The following is a 19,212-nucleotide window of genomic DNA, read 5'->3' as shown; positions in this document are numbered from 1 at the left end:
TGCTTATCGTTGAGCACCTACAACATGCCAGCTAAGGAGATACCTTTGTAGCCCTCACGAGCTAACCTCTGGGAGGAAATGTAAAGAACAACAGACAACTGGAAAATAATAGTTATAAGTTGTAATAAGTGATATAAAGGGATCAGAAAGAGATGAGACAGAGAAGAACAAACGGGGAGTGTGCCAAGGGGAGGGGCGATGGGTCTCCAGGCCGTGTGGGCAGCTGGGCAGCCAGTGTTTCAGGCACCAGTACCTACATGGGCGAAGGCCCTGAGGCAGCAAAAAGCTTGATATCTTCTGGGAAGGTAAAGAAGGCCAGTGATGCTAGAGTGTAGTGAGGAGGTGAAAAGCGGGCCAGAGGGAGGTGAAGGTGTAGACAGGGGTCAGGTCACTGGGAACCTGAAGCAGTGGGAAACTGGGCTATGGTCTGAGTGCCCGGGAAGCCAGTGAGGGGTGTTCGGCAGGGAGCATTTTCATGGATTGGAGAGGAAGAGATGACAGCCCTTGTGGGGCGGTGGAGGCCAAGGAGGAGGCAAGGGGAGGGTGTAAGCACAGGCACATCGAAACTGCTGGGAAGGCAGCCAAGGCCCAAGGTCTCCAGTGCACATGGCTCTGTCCCCATTTGGCCACCAGTGTGTGCTGGCACGTGCTGATTTGTGGCATCCATGACATTCTTGTGTCCCTGCCCCGCAGGCATCATGCTGGGCCGCATGGGTGACAGTGGAACCCCTCTAGTCAGCTTTTGCCAGTGCCTCAACGAGTCGGTCATGAAGATTGTGGCAGTGGCTGTGTGGTAAGCGTCACTGGAGCCAGGGGTGTCCTCCTCTACCCTCACCCTGCACCCCCTTTCAGCCCTGCCCTGGCTCCCTTTGCTCCCCTTGAGTGAGCAGAAAGCTGCACAGAGGCTCAGCCCTGCCCTGGGGCCTCCAGAGCTGCACATTTTCCCCTGGATCCGGCCCCCTCACCTCCCCAGCCCTGACCTAGCCTCGTTCCAGCCCTGGGCCGGCTGTTTCCCTGCCAGGTCAGGCCCCTGGGAGGAAAGTTATGAGCTAAGCATAGCTCTGCTTGCCCGGCCCAGGTCCCCTATCACATGGAGTCTCATCAGCTCAGCGTTTGGAAAAGGCAAACACTGGATTGGGAACCAGCTGCCACGCTTGGTTTGGAGCTCAGGCCTTAGGAATCTTAGGAATCACATGTAGTGTGTGGCCCTGCTGGGGCAATAGGAAGGCTGGCTAAGGGCAGGACGTTCCTCCCAGGCCTGGACAGGCAAGCACAGGGACCAGAGGTTGCACAGGGCTGGGCTGGTTGAGGGTCATGGTATTAACGATGCCATGTGTTGGGCACCTTGGTACAGTCCCCCTGGGAGCGCAGGAAGGCTCGGGGGGCATGAGGCCAGGCAGCGATGCAGTGCCTGGGACACTTGCCTGCCTGGCACTGAGCTGACTGCTGGTCCCCATACTGCCCCCAGGTACTTCCCCTTTGGCATTGTGTTCCTCATTGCCGGCAAGATCCTGGAGATGGATGACCCCACAGCTGTCAGAAAAAAGCTGGGCTTCTATGCAGTCACCGTGGTGTGTGGGCTGGTGGTCCACGGCCTCTTCATCCTGCCCCTGCTCTACTTCTTCATTACCAAAAAGAACCCCATTGTCTTCATCCGTGGTGTCCTCCAGGCCCTGCTCATTGCATTGGCCACCTCCTCCAGGTAGCACTGGGTGATGGACAGGGTGGGGAGATGGTGGTGGCTGAATTTTGTTCACCTGTCCAGTCATCATGCGTCCACAGCCGTAGAACCATGGCAGGTGTCAGTAGGGCCCACTGCACAAACCGGGGCGTAGCTATAGTAATGAGACCTATTTCTGAAACGGTCTAAATGGCAGAAAGATCTCGTTGCATCTTAAAGCCTCCCCTCCTCTATTGCCAGCATCCTTAAGGGGCACTCAGTCCACATGGGGGTGGCTTCTGCATACCTGGGGTCGGGACAGCTGACTAAGGATAAATCTGCAATTGATTGCTGTCACCTTTCACCGCCACATGGTGATCTGTTGGAGTCAGGCCCAGCATTGGTCAGGGACTTGGTCTGATAAAGGCCACAGGCACATCCTGGCTGGATGCCCTGTCTCAACTTTGGCAGCGTTACTAGCCAGTGGGGATTTGAATCACGGTTCCCTCACCTACTGGCTGTGTGACTATGGGCAAGTCACTAGACCTCCCTGGGCATCAGTTTCCTCATACACAGTTTGGAGATCATGGTGGCCTCAGCCTCAGAGGGTTGCCATGGGAACGAGTGGAGATGACCCACTAAGGGCAGGAAGGCCGTCTGGGCTGGATGAGGCGGCACCCGGTCTCCAGGACCCCAGCCCACTGCGGAGCCCAGGGGAGCCCAGGGGGTTGGAGTCATGCAGACCTGACCGTCTATCAAGGGGAAGAAAGTGATCTTTACTCTGTGAAGAAAGGATGGCTCTCCCCTTAGCAAGTGCTCAAGCTCCACATGGAAGAAGTCACCTGAGCTCAGGCCAAAGCCTGGCTCATCCTCCAGCCCTTACTGCCTTCTCTTCTTTGGGCCTCACCTTCCCGATCTGTCAAATGGGAATGAAGGCCACCACCGAGCTCCTTCCTCACAGCCCCACAGCCCCACCCCTCATAGCCGAAGCACCTCAGGAAGGACTGAGGGGGAGCAGAGCCCCAGGGAAGCAAATCCCCAGATGCCTCATCCTGGAACCTCCACGAGGGCAGGGCCGGGACGTGGACAGGACAGACAGTCCCAAGTGGCTGCTGGCCCCCACGCCGCAGGCCAGCCCCGCCAGAGCCAGCAGCGTGGCAGGAACCACAGCCTGGGGGCCCAGCACACGGGGGCTCATTGGAGGCTCTGAAAGTGGACCTGGGCCCCCAGGCTCTGGCCTGTGGGAAGGGGGAGGCCCTGCGGCCACAGCAACCTGAGCCAGAGTCTCAGCACTGACGCCAGGAGCTCTGGTAGCAGAGTACCAGGAGCGGCTCCCGCGGCCGCGTGCTCGCCACCGCCAGACACTGCGCGAGGCGCTTCCCCGTTGAACCACCTCTGCGGTCAAGGTATTGTGTGGGGCCAGGGACCGAGGCCCACGGGACTGCCAGGGTCCCTCGGCTAGTGGGACGCTGGAATCGAAATCCAGCAAGTCGGCCCCAGTGTCCTGAGGTTAGCACTTCGTTGAAGCTGGGCACAGCCTGTGACTGGGCCAGCCCCTCGGCCCTCCGGCTTCGGGTTCTCCATCTGTCAAACAGGCTCAAACCACTGCCCCTCGGGGAAGGAGAAGTGTGTAAAGCACAACGCCCGGCACGCAGCAGGCGCTCCGTGGGTGGTGGCGCCCCCTCCCCGACCGTGTGCTTGGTGGGGTGTCTCAGGCCTTGGCCTGGGCGGGTCTGGATGGGCCTCTGCTGACACACTGCCCCGGACGGCACCTGAGACCACCTGGACGCTCCCTCAGCCCGTTCCGCCCGTGGTGGCTAGGCCGTCGGGGCGGGGCCGGCTTCCTGTTCCAGGAGGCCCCAGCAGCGGGTGGGAGGCAGACCTGGCCCCTCTGCCCGCAGCTCAGCCACGCTGCCCATCACCTTCAAGTGCCTACTGGAAAACAACCACATCGACCGGCGCATTGCCCGCTTCGTGCTGCCCGTGGGCGCCACCATCAACATGGACGGCACAGCTCTCTACGAGGCCGTGGCCGCCATCTTCATCGCCCAGGTCAACAACTACGAGCTGGACTTTGGCCAGATCATCACCATCAGGTACACACCCGACACCCCACACCCGGAGTGGATCGGCTGGGAGGGAAGGAGGGCACCGGAAGGGCCTTTGGGGTTCTCGAGACCCAGATCTAAGGGGGTTTCTGAGGTGCTGAGGGGGCAAGGGGGGGAGGAGGGCCTGTTCCAGGCCACACGGCAAGTCAGTGGCACAGCTGGGACTCGACGTAGTGTCTGCCTCGGGGCTCCTTCCCCAGCGGCACCCTGCAGAGGGGGAGCGAGGGCCGCAGGCAGGCACACGCAGAGCAGAGGCGGGGGATGACGAGGGACGAGGGCGGGTGGCCAGTGTGGCTAGAGCGGAGGGAAGGGCGCTGGAGTGAGGGGCAGAGGCCGTGGGAAGGCCTTGCATGCCAGCTGGAGGAAGAAGTCAGGCCTTAGGAGCCAGGCCCCCGAGAGGAGCTGGGCAGGGCTGAGGGGCGGACGACCTGAATCTCTGGTCGGCTTCCGGGAACCCTATGGAGGCAGAGGCTCCGGGCACAGTCTTTTCCACAAACTCTCAGGAGGTTCTGCTAAGGCCAGGGACAGAGACCATGGGGCCAGAGGACCTTGAGCAGAGGCCTGCCCCCCCACCACCATGAGAACTTTCCCAACAACCCCTGCCCCATAGGGCTGTCCCCAGAGGCCCCAGCAATCTGGCTTCCTTCTTGGAACCCGGGACCCAAAAGCGAGGCCTGCCCCTCCTGCTCCTCCTCTTCCTCTCCCTGCCCCTCTTGCAGCATCACGGCCACTGCGGCCAGCATCGGGGCAGCTGGCATCCCCCAGGCTGGGCTTGTCACCATGGTTATCGTGCTTACCTCCGTGGGACTTCCCACTGACGACATCACCCTCATCATCGCTGTCGACTGGGCTCTGTGAGTGGGGTTCGTCCCCCCACCTGCCCTACCCCTCAGGCAGCAGGCTGTGGGGGTGGCCCGGGGTCCCTGCCTTCCTCAAGGACACCAGCCTGGCTGCCTAATGTGTGGGGCCCAGTGTTCAAAAATGAAAATGTGCCTACTTTTGTTAAAAAATTATAAAGAGGGGATCCCTGGGTGGCGCAGCGGTTTAGCGCCTGCCTTTGGCCCAGGGCGCGATCCTGGAGACCCGGGATCGAGTCCCACATCGGGCTCCCGGTGCATGGAGCCTGCTTCTCCCTCTGCCTGTGTCTCTGCCTCTCTCTCTCTCTCTCTCTCTCTGTGACTATCATAAATAATAAAATTTAAAATATATATATCAAAATTAAAAAAAAAATTATAAAGAACTTCAAGAGGGTGAGAGCAGAGCGTTAGACCAAGCCCAGGCCCTTCTACAGTTGGGCAGAGTCACGTACCCATGAAGCCAGCTGTGCATCAAACCTGTTTTGGCCTTGCCAAGGTGGGGGGTGGTAGGCTCAGGAAGACCAGAAAGGCCTTGCTGCAGGCGCTGCTGGGGTGAGCGCTGCCCTCTGCCAGCCCCTTACCCACTGCCCACCGTGGCTCACCAGGGACCGGTTCCGCACCATGATTAACGTGCTGGGTGATGCGCTGGCGGCGGGGATCATGGCCCACATCTGCCGGAAGGACTTTGCTCAGGACACAGGCACTGAGGTGAGAGCAGTGCCCCCTTGCTGGCCTGGACCCTCTGTTGAGTGGGTGGAGCTGGGGTGGGAGTGGGGGCAGCAGTTCCTCTCACCTGCTGGGTACCTGCCCATCCCTCCCTGCCTCTGGCCTTGGTCTCCTCACCTGTAGGGGGCTGACTGATGCCCCTAACGGCTAGTTGTTGAGCACTTACTGTGGCTGTCGATTCGGGGAGGGGCACTGGTGAACAGGGTAAGATGAACCCCTGCCCTCAGGGTGCCTGTACCCTGTGTGGAGGTGGTATCTGTCCTGACTACCACAACACAAACATCTGTATGTCTGCATGGGGCTTCGTGGTCTTCAGGGCTCCTCCAATAACTGTGCAGCAGGCCATCCCACTCTGTGGGGAGGACAGGCCGGATAGCCACCAATTCCCTCACCGGAGGGTGTGGTCCCTCCTCCACTAAGAGCCTCAGAAGGAAGCAGGTTTGAACGTGGGGCCCAGAGAGGCCCTGGGTGACCTATCAAGGTCCCACAAGGCATCTAGAGGAAAACCCACTACATGGTTTGCTCGTTCAGTCCCCCCTAGTGTCTAACCTCACCCACTCCTGCTGCTACCAAGGTCTCTCTCCCCTCCCCAGAAACTGCCGCCCTGTGAGACCAAGCCAGTAAGCCTCCAGGAGATCGTGGCAACCCAGCAGAATGGCTGTGTGAAGAGTGTGGCTGAGGCCTCGGAGCTGACCCTGGGCCCGGCCTGTCCCCACCACATCCCCATCCAAGTGGAGCAAGATGAGGAGTCAGCTGCCACACATCTGGACCACTGCACCATTGAGATTAGTGAGCTGGAGACCAATGTCTGAGCCCGCAGAGCCGCAGGGGGCAGGGGGGCCCCCAGCATTAGGGCCCAAGGGCAGGATCTCCACTCACCTACTTTCCTAAGCACTGGACAGGAGCCAGGCTCACATTGTCTTCCCACCCTTGAGAGGCCAGAATCAGCCCCACTTGTCAGACAGCGGAGTCTCAGAAAGGGAAACACTGCCCGTGGAAGCCCCAGCTGGAGAATGATGAGCTCACAGCCCAGGCTCCGGCTGTGACGGCTCTACTGTGATGGCCTCTGAAGGTGGCAGGCAGAGGCTGTACGGTCCTACTTTCTGGATCACAGAGTTGAGGCTCTGTGAGCTGAGAACACTTGCCCCAGGGCTCAGAGCAAGTAATGTCAGGGCCGGGACTCTAACTCAAGTCTTCAAGCCTTGGCCACTCCTTCCCGAAGGACAGAGGCCTACAGGGCCAGATGCCAGGGGTCCCTGCCCCCTTCCAGGAGCTCTGCAGCCACCACTGCCTTCAGTTTATGAAGACATAACAACATCCTGGTTCTGCCCCAGCTGTGTCCCTGCCCAGCCAGTCCCCCCTCCCTGCCCTATAACATGTGGCCTCAGACAAACAGCTCTCCCCGAGGATGGCCCAGCCCAAGGTCAAGGCCCATGCCTGCCACGTGCCACAGCCCATCCCATCAGCTGTATCTCACAAAGCCCAGCCGATGTGGAGAGGGGATGTCTTCAGAAGAGCTGCAGGAACCCTTAGAGACATCTGGGCCAGGACTGGGTTGGCAGGCTTGCCTAGGATGCTTGGGTCAAGCTACCCATGGAGCCCTGGGGTCAGCACTGTCCACAAGCCTGAGTGACGAAGTGGTGTTAGATTTTCTACTTCCTTTTGTGTTTGCAACTTCAGTGATAACTCAATAAAAGTATTTTGTTTTTCAAGTCTTGTGGGCGTAGCAACCAGACCCTGGCCAGCATTTCTTTATCAGGCTAATCTAGGCTGTTACAGTACAGACTGGCCCGACTGGGCAGACGGCATTCGGTCAGGCCTGCCCAGGTGGCCAGAAATACAGGCTTGTCCGTGTAGCCGGAGTAGAGACAGGTGTAGCTGGCCTGTCGGTGTATGGACAGGCCTGCCTGGACAGGGTGAATGACGACAGGCCTGCCTGAGCTGTCATAGGCAGGAGGCAGGGTACAAACTGGCTTCCCCAGGGGACTGCCTCACAGCCACAGCATCAACAGACTCCTTGAGATCAGTCCCCACAAAAGAGATTAATTTCCTCAATAGTCTGGCTCCCATTGGTGAACACTTTGCTTTAAGGAGGGGACGTGCCCACACATATTTCCAGACCCTCTCATTCTCCACAGCCCCGGGGTGCCTCCAGGAGGCTGGCAGGGACACAGAAGAGCCCTGGCCACACAGCCTGCTCTGAACGTGCCTTCGGACGAGGCTCTTGGGTCTTGCACAGAGGAGCCCATGAAGACACTGAGGATGGGTGAGGGGATGAGCTTCCCAAAGTCACTCAGAATCAGGACACCTGCCCTCCCAGCCCTCACTCCTGAACGACTTCCTATCCTCCTCCCAGGGCCATAGCCTGGGAATCCAGGAAGGATCCACGACTCCCGTTCCACCGCAGGGCCAGGGACTCCAGGGCCTACTATGGGAGCATCCTTCCTTCATTAAGGCCTAATCACTGAAGAGAGGTCAGAGGTCAAGCTATCCATCATTCCTGTGACCGTGTGGACTGGCTTAAACATCCCTTCCCTGTGTCACATCCCTAGGCCCTTTGAGCAATGGAGCCTGGAATCTGCTCTTTATCAGGCTTGACAGGAGGAGTGCTGACACACACCTCCAGCAGTGGGAGGGCACTGCTTCCTGGGCGTCTCACCCACCGTGGAGCCGCTCTGCTTGTCAGGGGTTCTTCTTTGCCCCTGAGCTGGGTGCTGCCCTTCCCGGTGCCAGCTCTGGCCCTGTTGGGGTGGTGGGAGCACTAGGCAGAGACCTGGGCCCCCCAGGTAGACTGCTCTAGCTCTCAGGTGTGCCTCCAGGCTCTGTCCCATCACTGCCATCCTGGGGACACACCCTATCCATAACGCTCACTCCGTGCACAGGTGATCCTCCAGGTGAGCCAGAGCAGCCCAAAGCCGGTAGGTGTTCTGCTCAGATGCTGAGCCTCTAAAGTGCAGAGCGAGCTCACCTGCCCGGTGTGGTGGTCCTGGCGGGGCCTGCTGACCCCCACGAAGTGACGGGCTGCACAGGCCTCCAGGTCTCCTTACTTGTGACTAAACCCCCACAGCCCTGGACCTCTGCCTTTGTGATTACTCCGTGGGTCCAACGACTGAACTTTGTGCCGACTCCTGCTAGTCTGGACAGGCCCTGAGGTGCTTGTACCCTGCCCCCACTCAGCCGGGCACCAACCCAGCCAGCACCCAGCAGGAAGCACACACAGACACAGCCATGGGCTGCCAGAAAGGGGTAATGCTTTTATATTAGCTTTTCTGTAACAAGAGAAATCAGCTTTGAGTTCTTTATCATTTTTTTCTTAAAAAGAATTCAAAGTTCAAAGGCACCCAGAACTCCCCACAGGCCCAAAGGGAAACAAAAGATATGTCATTAGGGCAGCTAGGCCCTTCCTCCCTGCCTGGCCCTGCCCCTCCACCTCACTCCTGAGGTGCCCAAGGCCTCAGCAGCCCCAGGAGACTTTCCCTCTGGCCTCAGTGGGACTTCCATCAAAGACGTGCCTGTGGCCGGCCAGGACCTGGCAGGGAGTGACCCTGGGGGCCAGGGCAACAGTCCCACAGGGAGAAAAAGGAACAAAAATCAGCTTCTGTGGGTTCCAGAGGGTGGCAGGCACCCGGCCACAGAGAGCACCAAGATAATTCTGTCTTCTCCAGTGGACGGACGGACAGACGGATGAGCAGATGGCAAGCTGTTCTGGCCAGTTCTGGCTGGGGCAAGATATGTAGGTGGCAGAGGCCACAGAAGGCTGTTTGCATGTGACTTGGCTATGTGTGTGCACACGTGTGTGTGTCTTTGTGCACGCGTGTGTACACATGTGGGTCCAGGGCAAAGGGAGTAGGCACCCGTGAGTGCCAGGGCAGGGTCAGACCCTCCCGAGTCTGCATGAGTCCAATGGCATGATGGCAACGGAGGGCGTGGGGTGGAGAGTAGAGCTGTGTGGCGGGTGCCATGCAGCCGGCAGGGTGTGGGTGTGTCGTGGTGCCTGCACATGTCTGGCTGTGGGTGCTGCGGGAACAGGGTGGGGATGGGAGGCTGTGTCTGGCCTATGTTGTGGTGGCAGGTCACAGGGGCTGGAGGGGGTGGCACTGGGTATGTCTGTGAACATGGCCGACTGGGGCTCACAGGGCACAGGTACGTGCTGCAGAAAGGGGTCTGGTGCTCCGTTGTCCTGCAGAACACGTGGAAGAGTCAGGAAGGCCAGGGAAGACCTGCCAGCTTTGGGGAGGTGGATTAAAGCTAGGGGGCCCACATGAGGGGACTCTGGGAAAGCCAGGCAACCACAGGCCAGAGGGCAAGTGGCCCCTGGGAGCCCAGAACCAGCAGGCCACCTGCTGGGGGTGTTCTTGCTGATGAGACCAGGCCCGGCATCCACTAGAAGGCCTCTGGGTCCCTCTAGCCACTCCCCAGGGTCCCTCCCAAGGCCCCCGCTCAACAGACCCACCCGAGGCCAATGTCCCTCAGAGAGGGCAGGTTCTCTCCCATCCCAGGACCCCATAGCCCCCTCTGAGGACCACAGTGTCCTCACTGACATCACTGAGCCCTGGCTCTGCCCCAGCACAAAGCCTAGAGAGGTCGCCTCCACCTTCATATCCCCGGGCCCTGGCGGCAGAGGACAGGGACTTCTGAGCACAGCCTCTGGGCCTGTTCTCCAAGCTAGGGTGACCACCCCATGCAGTCTTCTGGCAGCCCCCTCACCCTCTGTCACTCACCCACAGGGTCCTCACCACCATTCTGCCGTCTCCTCTCTACCCCAGGCCCCTGCTCTAATTCAGGCCAAAACAGTGGCCCAGAGGCCCCTTCCCATGGCCACAGCCTGAGCCTGTGACTCCCCCAGCACAGCTCATTCTGACAGTCCCTTCCAACCACACCTCTCCTCCTGGCTGCTCCCCACACTGCGCCCACCCTCCACCGACCTTCCGCTGAGGCCCTGCCCGCCCACCCTCTGGTCTATACCTCCTTCCTTTCCCAGACTGGCCCCTGGCATCCCCAACGACTACAGCCATTCTCTTGCTAACACCCTCAACATCCTCATTCCTTACCCTTCTGTCCCACACACCTGGCCAAAAACCCCGCCACGGATGGATCCAATGGTCCATCTTCTCCACACCCACCCCGGTCTGCTGAGCACTTCCTGCTGCACAGAGAAAACAGAAGGCTGAAGGCATCAGGCTGATGTGACATCACGTCTGGCCACCAAGCCCCTAGCCTGTGTGTGACGGCAGCCACTTGGTCCCCCATCCCTCCTGCCACCATGGAAGGAGCATGGCCCCTCCTGCCAGAGCCAGTCCCTGCCACTGTCCCCACAGGGCTAGCTCCTCCCTGCTCCTCTCCTCTCGCATGTCTTTAACCCCCATCCAGGCCAGCGCCCCCAAACACCAGCATTCCAACAGCTCTGTTTCTGACAAGGGCACAAGGTAGATGGAGCTGGGAGGGACCTTCTCACCCCCTTCCCTCCTGCCACCCTCTCATCTCATCTCTTCACAGCTAAACTTCTTGATAGGGTTGCGTCGGCTCCTTGGGTCCACTGCACTGTCCCTGATGGCCCTCCCCATGAGGTCACGGGGTGGGTGGGGCAGGGTCCTCCTCGTGGATAAATCTGGTGGGCTCACCTCTACCTGTCTGTCAGCAGTACTGACACAGCTGCTCTCTCCACAAGGGCCTATGTGCCTGGGGATGCACATGTGTAGTCACACACACACACACACACACACACACACACATCCTCCAAGTGTGCGCAAGCATGTACATGTTCTGCACCATGAATGTACCGTGAAACACCTGCGTGTGTGTCCACATGCACTATGTGTCCTGCAAGTGTGTGCTGAGTGTATGCACATTTAGACACGTGTATGAGTGTGGGTACACGTGTGTTGGTGCCCCATGTGCACGTGAGTGCTCGTGCGGCATATGTGCATGATCCCCCTCTATCTTTGGCTGCCTTTCCTGCCTCCTTCCCTCGCTGCTCCCCTCCAGTGCCTTCTGCAGGCTTCCCTGCCGCAGCCATGGCCTCTCGCTCTCCCCAAGCCTCCTCCCCCAGCCTGTTGAAGCCTAGTACTATTTCCAGGCTGATGATGTCTGGACCCCCATCTCCAGCCCAATCCTACATATCTGGCCCTACCCCCAGCCCCACATATCCAGCCCCCTTCCATCTAACCCAACATTCCTACCACCTCCACAGATCTGCTCCCCCAGCACTTTCACCCACCTGGGACCCCAAGAGCTCACTCTGGGGGCTTGTCTTCTCCCTCACCTCATGCCCAGTGGGACCACTGTGACCTCTGGAGTCCGCTTGTCCCTCCCCAACCCCCTGAAGTCCCTGCTTGTCTGTATCCTTGCTGCCTCCCCTATCACCTGCAGCTTGGCTCACAGCAGTAGCCTCCTCCTAGGCCTCACATCCATTCCCTGTTCCCACCATCCCAGCCCCTGTGCCTGTCCCATCAGGGCACTCATCACCCTTGGGAGTCCCCCCTGCCCCCGCCCCCGTGCTGGCTTCCAACAGCCTTGCCAGGCCCTCACCCAGGATCTGTCCTGGGGTCAGGGACAGGACAAGTGGGGAGAGGTTAACGCACCCCCCACGCAGATCACCTACCTATATCATATCTGGTTCATCCTGTCACTATCGCCTCTCCTCTTCCTCCTCCTCGTCATCCTCATCTTCCTCATCCTCTTCCTCCTCCACCTGGCCCCGGTCCTTGGAAACGTCACCAAACTCAAAGTTGCCCTCTATGTCCAAGACCTGCAGGTGCTTCAGCCTCCGGAAGGCACTTTCCATCACAGAGCCCACAGCCAGCTTGTTGAACCTGTGCAGTCAGTGCGGTCAGTGCCAGAGGCCCAACCTCAAGTCCCCACACTCACCCACTCGAGAATGGGAACAGGAGGGAATAAGCTTTCCAGGAAGATGGCATAGAAGGCACAAAAGGGGTGCAGGGCGGGGGGTATGCGGGGGCAGGGAATGTAGGGGGGCGTGAGGGTAGGGAGGTGCAGGGGATGTGGGGGCAGGGGGCTTCAGGGGCTGTGCTGAGAAGCAAGGGCATCATGAAGAGTCCCGGCTGTTCCCGTTCCATATAACTATAGCTTGGGGGGTGGGGCAGGGGAGGACCCTGGGCCACTCATCTCATACAGTGAGGGGCAGGCCCCCACCTACCTAGCTCTCAGGTCTGGGGTGGCAGTCACAGGGGCCTCCTCTCTGCCTGGGATTAGCTCCCTCTGGGATTAACCCCAAACCTGAGGCTGCAGGGTGGCACCAAGGCAAGGCCAGGGTCAAGCTGGACCAGGCACGCGCTCGGGTTGAGGGGAGGCAGAGGCTGGGCTCTGATATCTGGCCCCCTCATCTCCTTGGGCCTTAGTCCCCACAGGAGCCAAGGCACAGGTCACCCTCCTCCCCAACCCAGACTGGGGCCTGCTGGGCCACCAGTCCCCTGGAGGTGCACACTCTGCCCCTTCTGAGTGCAAGGGGTGGTTAGGGAGGGTATTGGGCAGAACCACACTGACTCTGCTGTACCCAAGCTCCTCATTTCCTGGGGAGTTGGCTCCCCCATTAGAATAATTCTAAGGAGCATCTGACTCTAGGGTGGCTCAGTCGCTTAAGCATTGGACTCTTGATTTCAGCTCAGATCATGATCTTCAGGGTCGTGCGATTGAGCCCCAGCTCCAGCTCCACGTTGGGCTTAGAGCCTGCTTGAGATTCTCTCTCTCTCCCTCTGCCCCTCTGCCCCCTCCTCTCTCTCTCTTAAAAAAAAAAAAAAAAAAAAAGAAGAAGTAGAAGAATCATTCTAAACCTCCAGAGCTCGGTGAGGACCTGAACATCTGCCACCTGCTCAGGTACAGCCCGGCCAGCTGTGGACACAACAATCACCTGTGCCCTCTGATACCCCTTCCTGCCACATTAACATCAATAATGTCCACATGCACTGCTTTTTAAAGTTTCTGAAGACCTTCTATAAATCTATAAACCTCACCAGGCCTGGCTAGGACTGTCCCCACCCTTGAGAGCTGAGGAAACAGAGGCTGAGGGGGGTTCTGGGATGTACCCAGGGTCATGCAGCCAGTCAGCATGAAGCCAGGCTTCAAACACTGCCCTCTAGCTGGGAGCTGTTCCCCTCTGCCTCAGCTATCCTGCTGGAGCCAGGCTGACCCCAGAGGGGCCTGTGCAGCTCCCCCAGGGGACCTCCTACCTGAGAAAGATTCCTTTGAGGTTGGGTGTGGAATCAAAGGCATTGGCAGGCACGGTGCTAATCTTGTTGTTCTGCAGGTACAGGTACTCGAGTGACTCGGGGAGCCCCTCAGGGATCTCTGTGAGTTGGTTCCCAGCAATGTCCAGCAGCTGTATGAGTGACCAGGGGAGTAAAAGCATTTAACATCTTGCAAAGATCCCACCAGCCCCTTGGCCTATCTAAATCTTATGATAACCCTGTGAGGTGGGATCTCTAACTATTCCATTTTCCAGGAGAGGAAACAGAGGCTCAGAGAGGTTAAGAGATCTAAGGCCACACAGCCCGTATGAGGCTGGAACCCAAACCCTTGTTCTGATATATGTCCTACCCAGCTCCTTCTGCCTTTCCACATGAATTCACAGCCAAGATATCTGGGTGGCAAAGTCCTTCCTCCTGAGCACACCTGTCACCCCTATCAGACTAAAGGGCCTAAAAGGGCAGAGGCCAGGGATCCTCCAGTCTTTGAATATTCCCACACCAGATGAGGGTGGGGGTGGGGTAAGGGTCCATATGAGTGTGGCTGCTCATTCATGGAGTTCAAGGCCATGTGGGCAGGAATGAGGAGCAAGAATGAGGCCCACAGCGACCCTGGCATGGCAGCCAGTCCTAGGCTGGTCAGTCTCTGGGTCACCACATGCCTAGAATGCAGGAAGCAGGTGGCCAGGAAAAATGGGGTGGTTTTCCCAAGGAGGAACAAACATGCAGTAGGCAGGAGATGTGTGCATGGGTCCAGCTCACTGCCTTCCCCTCAGGCCATCAGCATACACTCGCTCACACACACCTATGCAAGGTGGATTCCATCATCTCTAATCTCCCTTCCTCACCCTGACAGGTGGGGGCTCAGGGTCAGGAAACTGGGGCCATGAATCTAGATTCAAGATTCAAGGGGAAAACAAGCTTTACACCTTAGGGAGCCTCCCTGTCATCTCCCTTACCCAGCAGGTCTCCCTGCTCCCCACTATGTTCCCTCCACACAGCTCTGGCACTTCCTCATTCATTCCAAACATCCTCGGTGCCCAGGGCTGCCGGGGATATGGAATCCACCGAGAGGCTGCCTCTGCACTGGAGGTTAGGGTGGGGGAGATGGACACAAAATCTGATGACGACAACTGGTGGAACTGGGCTGTGCTGAGGGAGCCCAAGGAGCGGCCTGACCCAGCCTTGGGCCAGGGGAGCACAGCAGCCAGCATCAGCGGGGCTCTGAAGCAGGGTGGGGGCAGCTGCTTATAGAAAGATCCAACAGTGTGAAGAAGAACCCCCAACCTCTGAAGATACCTCATCCCTGACTGAATCCACCCAGACTGCACCTGCCCATGACTGAGGGCTTCCTGAAAGAGATGGAATGGGAGCTAAGTCCTAGGTATATTATAAACTCTAGGAGGGTAGTGACCCTTCATCTGTCTTACTCCCTGCCAGGTCCTCAGTTCTAGAGCTGTGTCTGCACATAGGGGAGGCCTGGGACAGGCTGTGGGAAGAACAAGTGAGCAGGTGTTCCCAGGATGCTGTGCTTCAGCAACAGGGCCAGTATAAATAAAGCCCAGTATGCCTAGGAGACTAGGGAGCTCGACTGGGAGCAGAGGCAGACCAGCCCTGAGAGCTGTGGCAAGGTTTCCGATCTGGGTTCTAAGAGCAACAGGGAGCCATAGAAGGGTTCTGAGCAGGAGTGTAGGTGAATGAGTGTTTTTTAAAGATACCCACCAAGTGCACATGGTATAGGGGAGTGGAGAGTCCTACGGAGCTGGGGTTCAGGTGAGAAATGGGGGTGTCTTGGCTTGGAGTACAGCAGAAGGGATGGAAGATAGTGAGTTGAGAGATGTGATGATAGAATTAGCAGAATTTAGTTAACGATGGGTGCCGGGGGGGGCGGGGCAGGTGGTGTGACAAAGGGGTATCGGGTCAGCATCCAGGTCTCCCGTGGGCACCCCCTACAGAGAGTTAGAAAATGCAGCAGGAGGAGCAGGTGTGGAGGAGAAGACGCTGGGATCTGGACTCCTGAGGAAAACTCAAGAGGGAGCGGCCCAGGCAGCTGGATCCTGGCGTCTGGCCCTCAGCAGGGCCCTCTGGGTGAGGAGACCACAGCCAGCTGCTCCTGCAGGGCCAGCTGCTACCCCTGGCTCCCATGTTGATCTCCCCTCACCCATCTGCCCCCCACTCTGGGGGCTCTCCCCTGCACTCCCCTCAGATAGCCTCATCCTGACAGCTCTCCCAAAATACATGTACTGAGAGCCTAGCACACAGAGGTCCCTGGGTCCAGCAGTGAATACAACAGACAAAAATGCCTGCCCCTCATTCTAGCAGAGGAGCAGGCAACGAACCAGCAGACAGATGACCTAATGCCTAGAACAGATGAGGATTATGAAGAAAAACAAAGCAGAGGAGTGTGATGGGTGGTGAAGGAAGACCTCCCAAGGAGGTGACATGTGAGTAGAGCCCTGAGAGAGAGGGAGGAGCAAGCCATTGGGAAGAAGGCCCCCCCTGTGCCCCCACCCCGTCCAGGGCAGCAGAGTGGGGGAATGGGGGCATTTCCTGACCTTGCAATACTGAGGCCCTGCCTCCCAGATCTCTCTACTCAAGTTCCCCTGGGCCCTCACTGAGTGGGAGCTGTCACCTACAGCCAGCTATCCCTGCTGACTGACCACAGCAGCCACACCCACTCAGCAGCCCCAGTATGCCTCGGGTAGCCTCCCCTAGCCCTCCGCACCAGGTGAGGGCAGCCTCCCTTCCAGGCCAAGCCTCCCTCCCCTCACTCAAGCCCAGCCACCTGTTTCGGAGCCTTCAGATGGATGAGCTTGACTCTCCAGTGCCAACCAAACTGGCCCTACCCCCCAGTCTTCCTGGAGGGTGAGTCCCCTACCTGCAGCCATGACCTCCCCTCATCTCCACAGCCCTCCTCAAGCCTGCAGGTGCTGAGCTCAGCCTGGCCACACTAGCCCCTCCTGCTGCACCCAGCCATGCCAGTCATACCTTCCCTTTCCTCAGTCTAGCAAGTCACCCCACACCCCGCCGGGCCCTCCTACCCACCCCTCACCTGAGCCAAGATGCGTGGGCTCAGGGCAGCTATGCCAGCAGCCCCTCACGCGGGCATGACCCGGCCCCAATCCTCTCCCGCCCCTTTCCCCTCACCTGCAGATGGGCCAGGTCGGCCCAGGCACGGGGACCCAGAGCCCGGCTGCGCAGCCGGTTGCCGGTGAGGTAGAGCTCACGCAGCTGGGCCATGCCAGCCAGCGCCCCGCGCGCCAGGGCGGCCAGCTCATTGCGCTTGACCTTCAGCACGTGCACGTTGCGCGGCAGCCCGGGGGGCAAGGTGTGCAGCCGGTTACCGGACAGGTCCAGCGAGCGCAGCAGGCGCAGCTTGCGGAAGGCGTCGCGGTGCACCTGCGGGCTGGTGATGCGGTTGTAGCTGAGGTTGAGCTCCTCCAGGAAGTAGGTGGTGGCGAAGTCGTCGCGGCCGATGCCGGTGATCTGGTTGTGCAAGATCATGAGCGTGCGCACGCGGCGGGGCAGGCCGCTGGGCACGCGCTCCAGCGCGTTGTTGTACAGGTGTACGGTGTGCAGCCGCTTGAGGCCCTGGAAGGCCCGCGGGTGGATGCCGCGCGCGTGTAGCTGGTTGCTATGCAGCAGCAGGTACTCGAGGCTGCGGATGGGCGTCAGCACGTCGGCGTCCACGCTGCGGATGGCGTTCTTCTCCAGGTGCAGGAGCACAAGGCTGCGCGGCAGCCCTGCCGGGACCCGAGACAGGTTGTTGCTGGACAGATCCAGGTATTCCAGGCTGGAGAGCTTCCTGCGGCGGGTGGGAATAAGGATGGTTGGCAGAGGCCCACCGGGTGCTTGTGTCCACCCTTAGTCCCGAGGCGGGGGGAGGGGCAGGGGCACTGGTCTAACTCGTCCCAGCTGGGCCCCTGTCTGGCCCACTGGCGACCTCTGTCCTCTCCAGACTCTCCCTGGGTTTATTCAATGCCCTATTGGTGGAGGAAGGACCTAGCATGGCTTCTGTCATGAAGGAGCTTCTTTGAAGACCGTCTAAGGCCTTTTGTAGCTACCCTGGACCTAAAACATGAGAATATATTTGCCTTCAACAAGTATACTCGCTTCAACTTTGTACCACGAAGCCAGCCTCTGAAGATGCCTCACTGGAATTCTGGCCTTGTCCGTACACATCACTCGTGCTGGGGGACAGACCTGTCAGCTGAGGCACAAGCCCCATGGTGCCCTCTCTGGGAAGCTGGCCAAGGCCCGGGGGCGGGTGTGTGTGAGAGACCTGGCTGCGTGGGCCCCAGGAGCAGCTTCCCCGGCACGGAGCTCACATGGACGGCCCAGCCGGGGCTCACCAGAAGGTCTCATTGTCCAGGCCCTCGTCGGTCAGGTAGTTGTTCTGCAGGTACAACTCACGCAAGTGGCTCAGCTCACTGAAGGCGCCTGGTGGGATCTTCTCCAGCTTGTTGTTCTGAGGGACAAGATGGTTGGGAGGGCAGCATGAGGGATGGCCAAGGGGCCAGGGCAGAGCCTCGGAATGAGAGGGGGCAGGGGAGCCAGGGGAAGGGGCTGTGGCTTGGAGCACCCTGCATGTGATAGGGACAGCCAGCTCCCCAGGCTTCTGCCTTGTTCTCCACAGCAGACACTGTGCCTGAGGCCCCACAGCCTCCCCACTGTGCCTCAGTGGACCTGGGCTCTTCCCTCACTGCAGGTCCCTGCTTTTCGGCTGCCCCTCCCCACACTCTTCCTCCCACCTTGAGGTGCAGCTTATAGAGCGCGGGCGGCAGGTGCTTGGGCACGTGGCGCAGGAAGTTGCTGGACAGAATGAGGATCTCGACATTGCTGGAGCCATTGAACATGTTGTCCGGCAGCCCAGCATCCGCCAGCTTGTTGTTGTGCAGGTACACGGACCTGGGGGATGAGGCACAGGTCCTCAAGCCCCCATACCAGCTCACCTGATCAGCCTTCAGACCTTGCTCAGGTCAGAGCTGGGGCCCAGGGTACCATCCTCCCATTTGAAGAACCTCAGACCCCCCTGATCCAGTCCCCCTTGCACAGCCAAGGAGACTAAGGACCCACCAGAGGCTGCCCCACACATCCGTGGCAGAAAGGGGATTTCCCACCCCCCTGCCTGTGCCCCTCCATACCCTTCAAGGTCCTCAGTCACTCCCTGACTGTTGCAGCCCCAGAATCCCTGCCTGTCAGCCCCACGCAGCTGGTTCTGAGTTCTGTGGGTCTTCCCGTACATGGGGACTCTCCCTGCCACCTCTTCGTCTCAAGTGTCCAGTCCAGGGCCTGGCTCAGAGGATGTAACCTCTCATTCATTCAGCACATATATAGTGAGTGCTCCTACGTGCCAGGACTCTTCTAGACTCTAAAGATAAAAGCAGTGGACACAACCAACAAGACCCTGCTGTCATGCAGCTCACATATTAGAGGGACCAAGATCAGAAATAAGAGAAATGTAAGATGTTTCAACACAAGATATTCTAAACATAGAAGATAAAACTCAGTCTTGCTGTGTTATATCTTGGGCCTCAGCCCTCTCATCTGCAGGATGGAACCACATACAGCCACCCCAGCTCCTTCGGGGTATGGAAAGAATCGAGTGGGGTGACAGATTTGGGGAGAGAAGCAGCACTGGGGGTTGTCAGTATCCCCTC

General features: G+C 59.0%; 2 protein-coding genes across 9 annotated transcripts in view; one reads left to right on the top strand and one right to left on the bottom strand.

The window, feature by feature from the left end:
- Window positions 1–7,063, top strand: part of SLC1A7 (solute carrier family 1 member 7) — a 43,242-nt gene extending 36,179 nt beyond the window's left edge. For all 4 annotated transcript variants that reach the window (XM_077891802.1, XM_077891803.1, XM_077891804.1 and 1 more), the window contains 6 exons: window positions 694–793; window positions 1,469–1,702; window positions 3,562–3,756; window positions 4,488–4,622; window positions 5,231–5,333; window positions 5,945–7,063. In XM_077891802.1, coding sequence (XP_077747928.1) covers window positions 694–793; window positions 1,469–1,702; window positions 3,562–3,756; window positions 4,488–4,622; window positions 5,231–5,333; window positions 5,945–6,163 — 986 coding nt within the window. In that variant the 3' untranslated portion in view covers window positions 6,164–7,063. The remainder of the gene's footprint in view (window positions 1–693; window positions 794–1,468; window positions 1,703–3,561; window positions 3,757–4,487; window positions 4,623–5,230; window positions 5,334–5,944) is intronic.
- Window positions 1–19,212, bottom strand: part of PODN (podocan) — a 42,265-nt gene that overhangs the window by 10,371 nt on the left and 12,682 nt on the right. For 3 of the 5 annotated variants that reach the window (XM_077891801.1, XM_077891800.1, XM_077891796.1), the window contains exons 6-11: window positions 18,304–18,460; window positions 17,905–18,020; window positions 16,700–17,357; window positions 13,538–13,686; window positions 11,953–12,163; window positions 8,581–9,531 (exon numbers count right to left, since the gene is read on the bottom strand). In XM_077891801.1, coding sequence (XP_077747927.1) covers window positions 11,980–12,163; window positions 13,538–13,686; window positions 16,700–17,357; window positions 17,905–18,020; window positions 18,304–18,460 — 1,264 coding nt within the window. In that variant the 3' untranslated portion in view covers window positions 8,581–9,531; window positions 11,953–11,979. Of the gene's footprint in view, window positions 1–8,580; window positions 9,532–10,311; window positions 10,498–11,952; window positions 12,164–13,537; window positions 13,687–16,699; window positions 17,358–17,904; window positions 18,021–18,303; window positions 18,461–19,212 lie in introns of those variants that run through there. The other 2 variants (XM_077891798.1, XM_077891797.1) reach the window with 2 other exon arrangements.

Source organism: Canis aureus, chromosome 3 (genome assembly GCF_053574225.1).
Source record: "Canis aureus isolate CA01 chromosome 3, VMU_Caureus_v.1.0, whole genome shotgun sequence".
NCBI classification, from domain to species: Eukaryota; Metazoa; Chordata; class Mammalia; order Carnivora; family Canidae; genus Canis; species Canis aureus.
The sequence above is the reverse complement of the archived record's forward strand: the minus strand, read 5'-3'. Positions and strand labels throughout refer to the sequence as shown.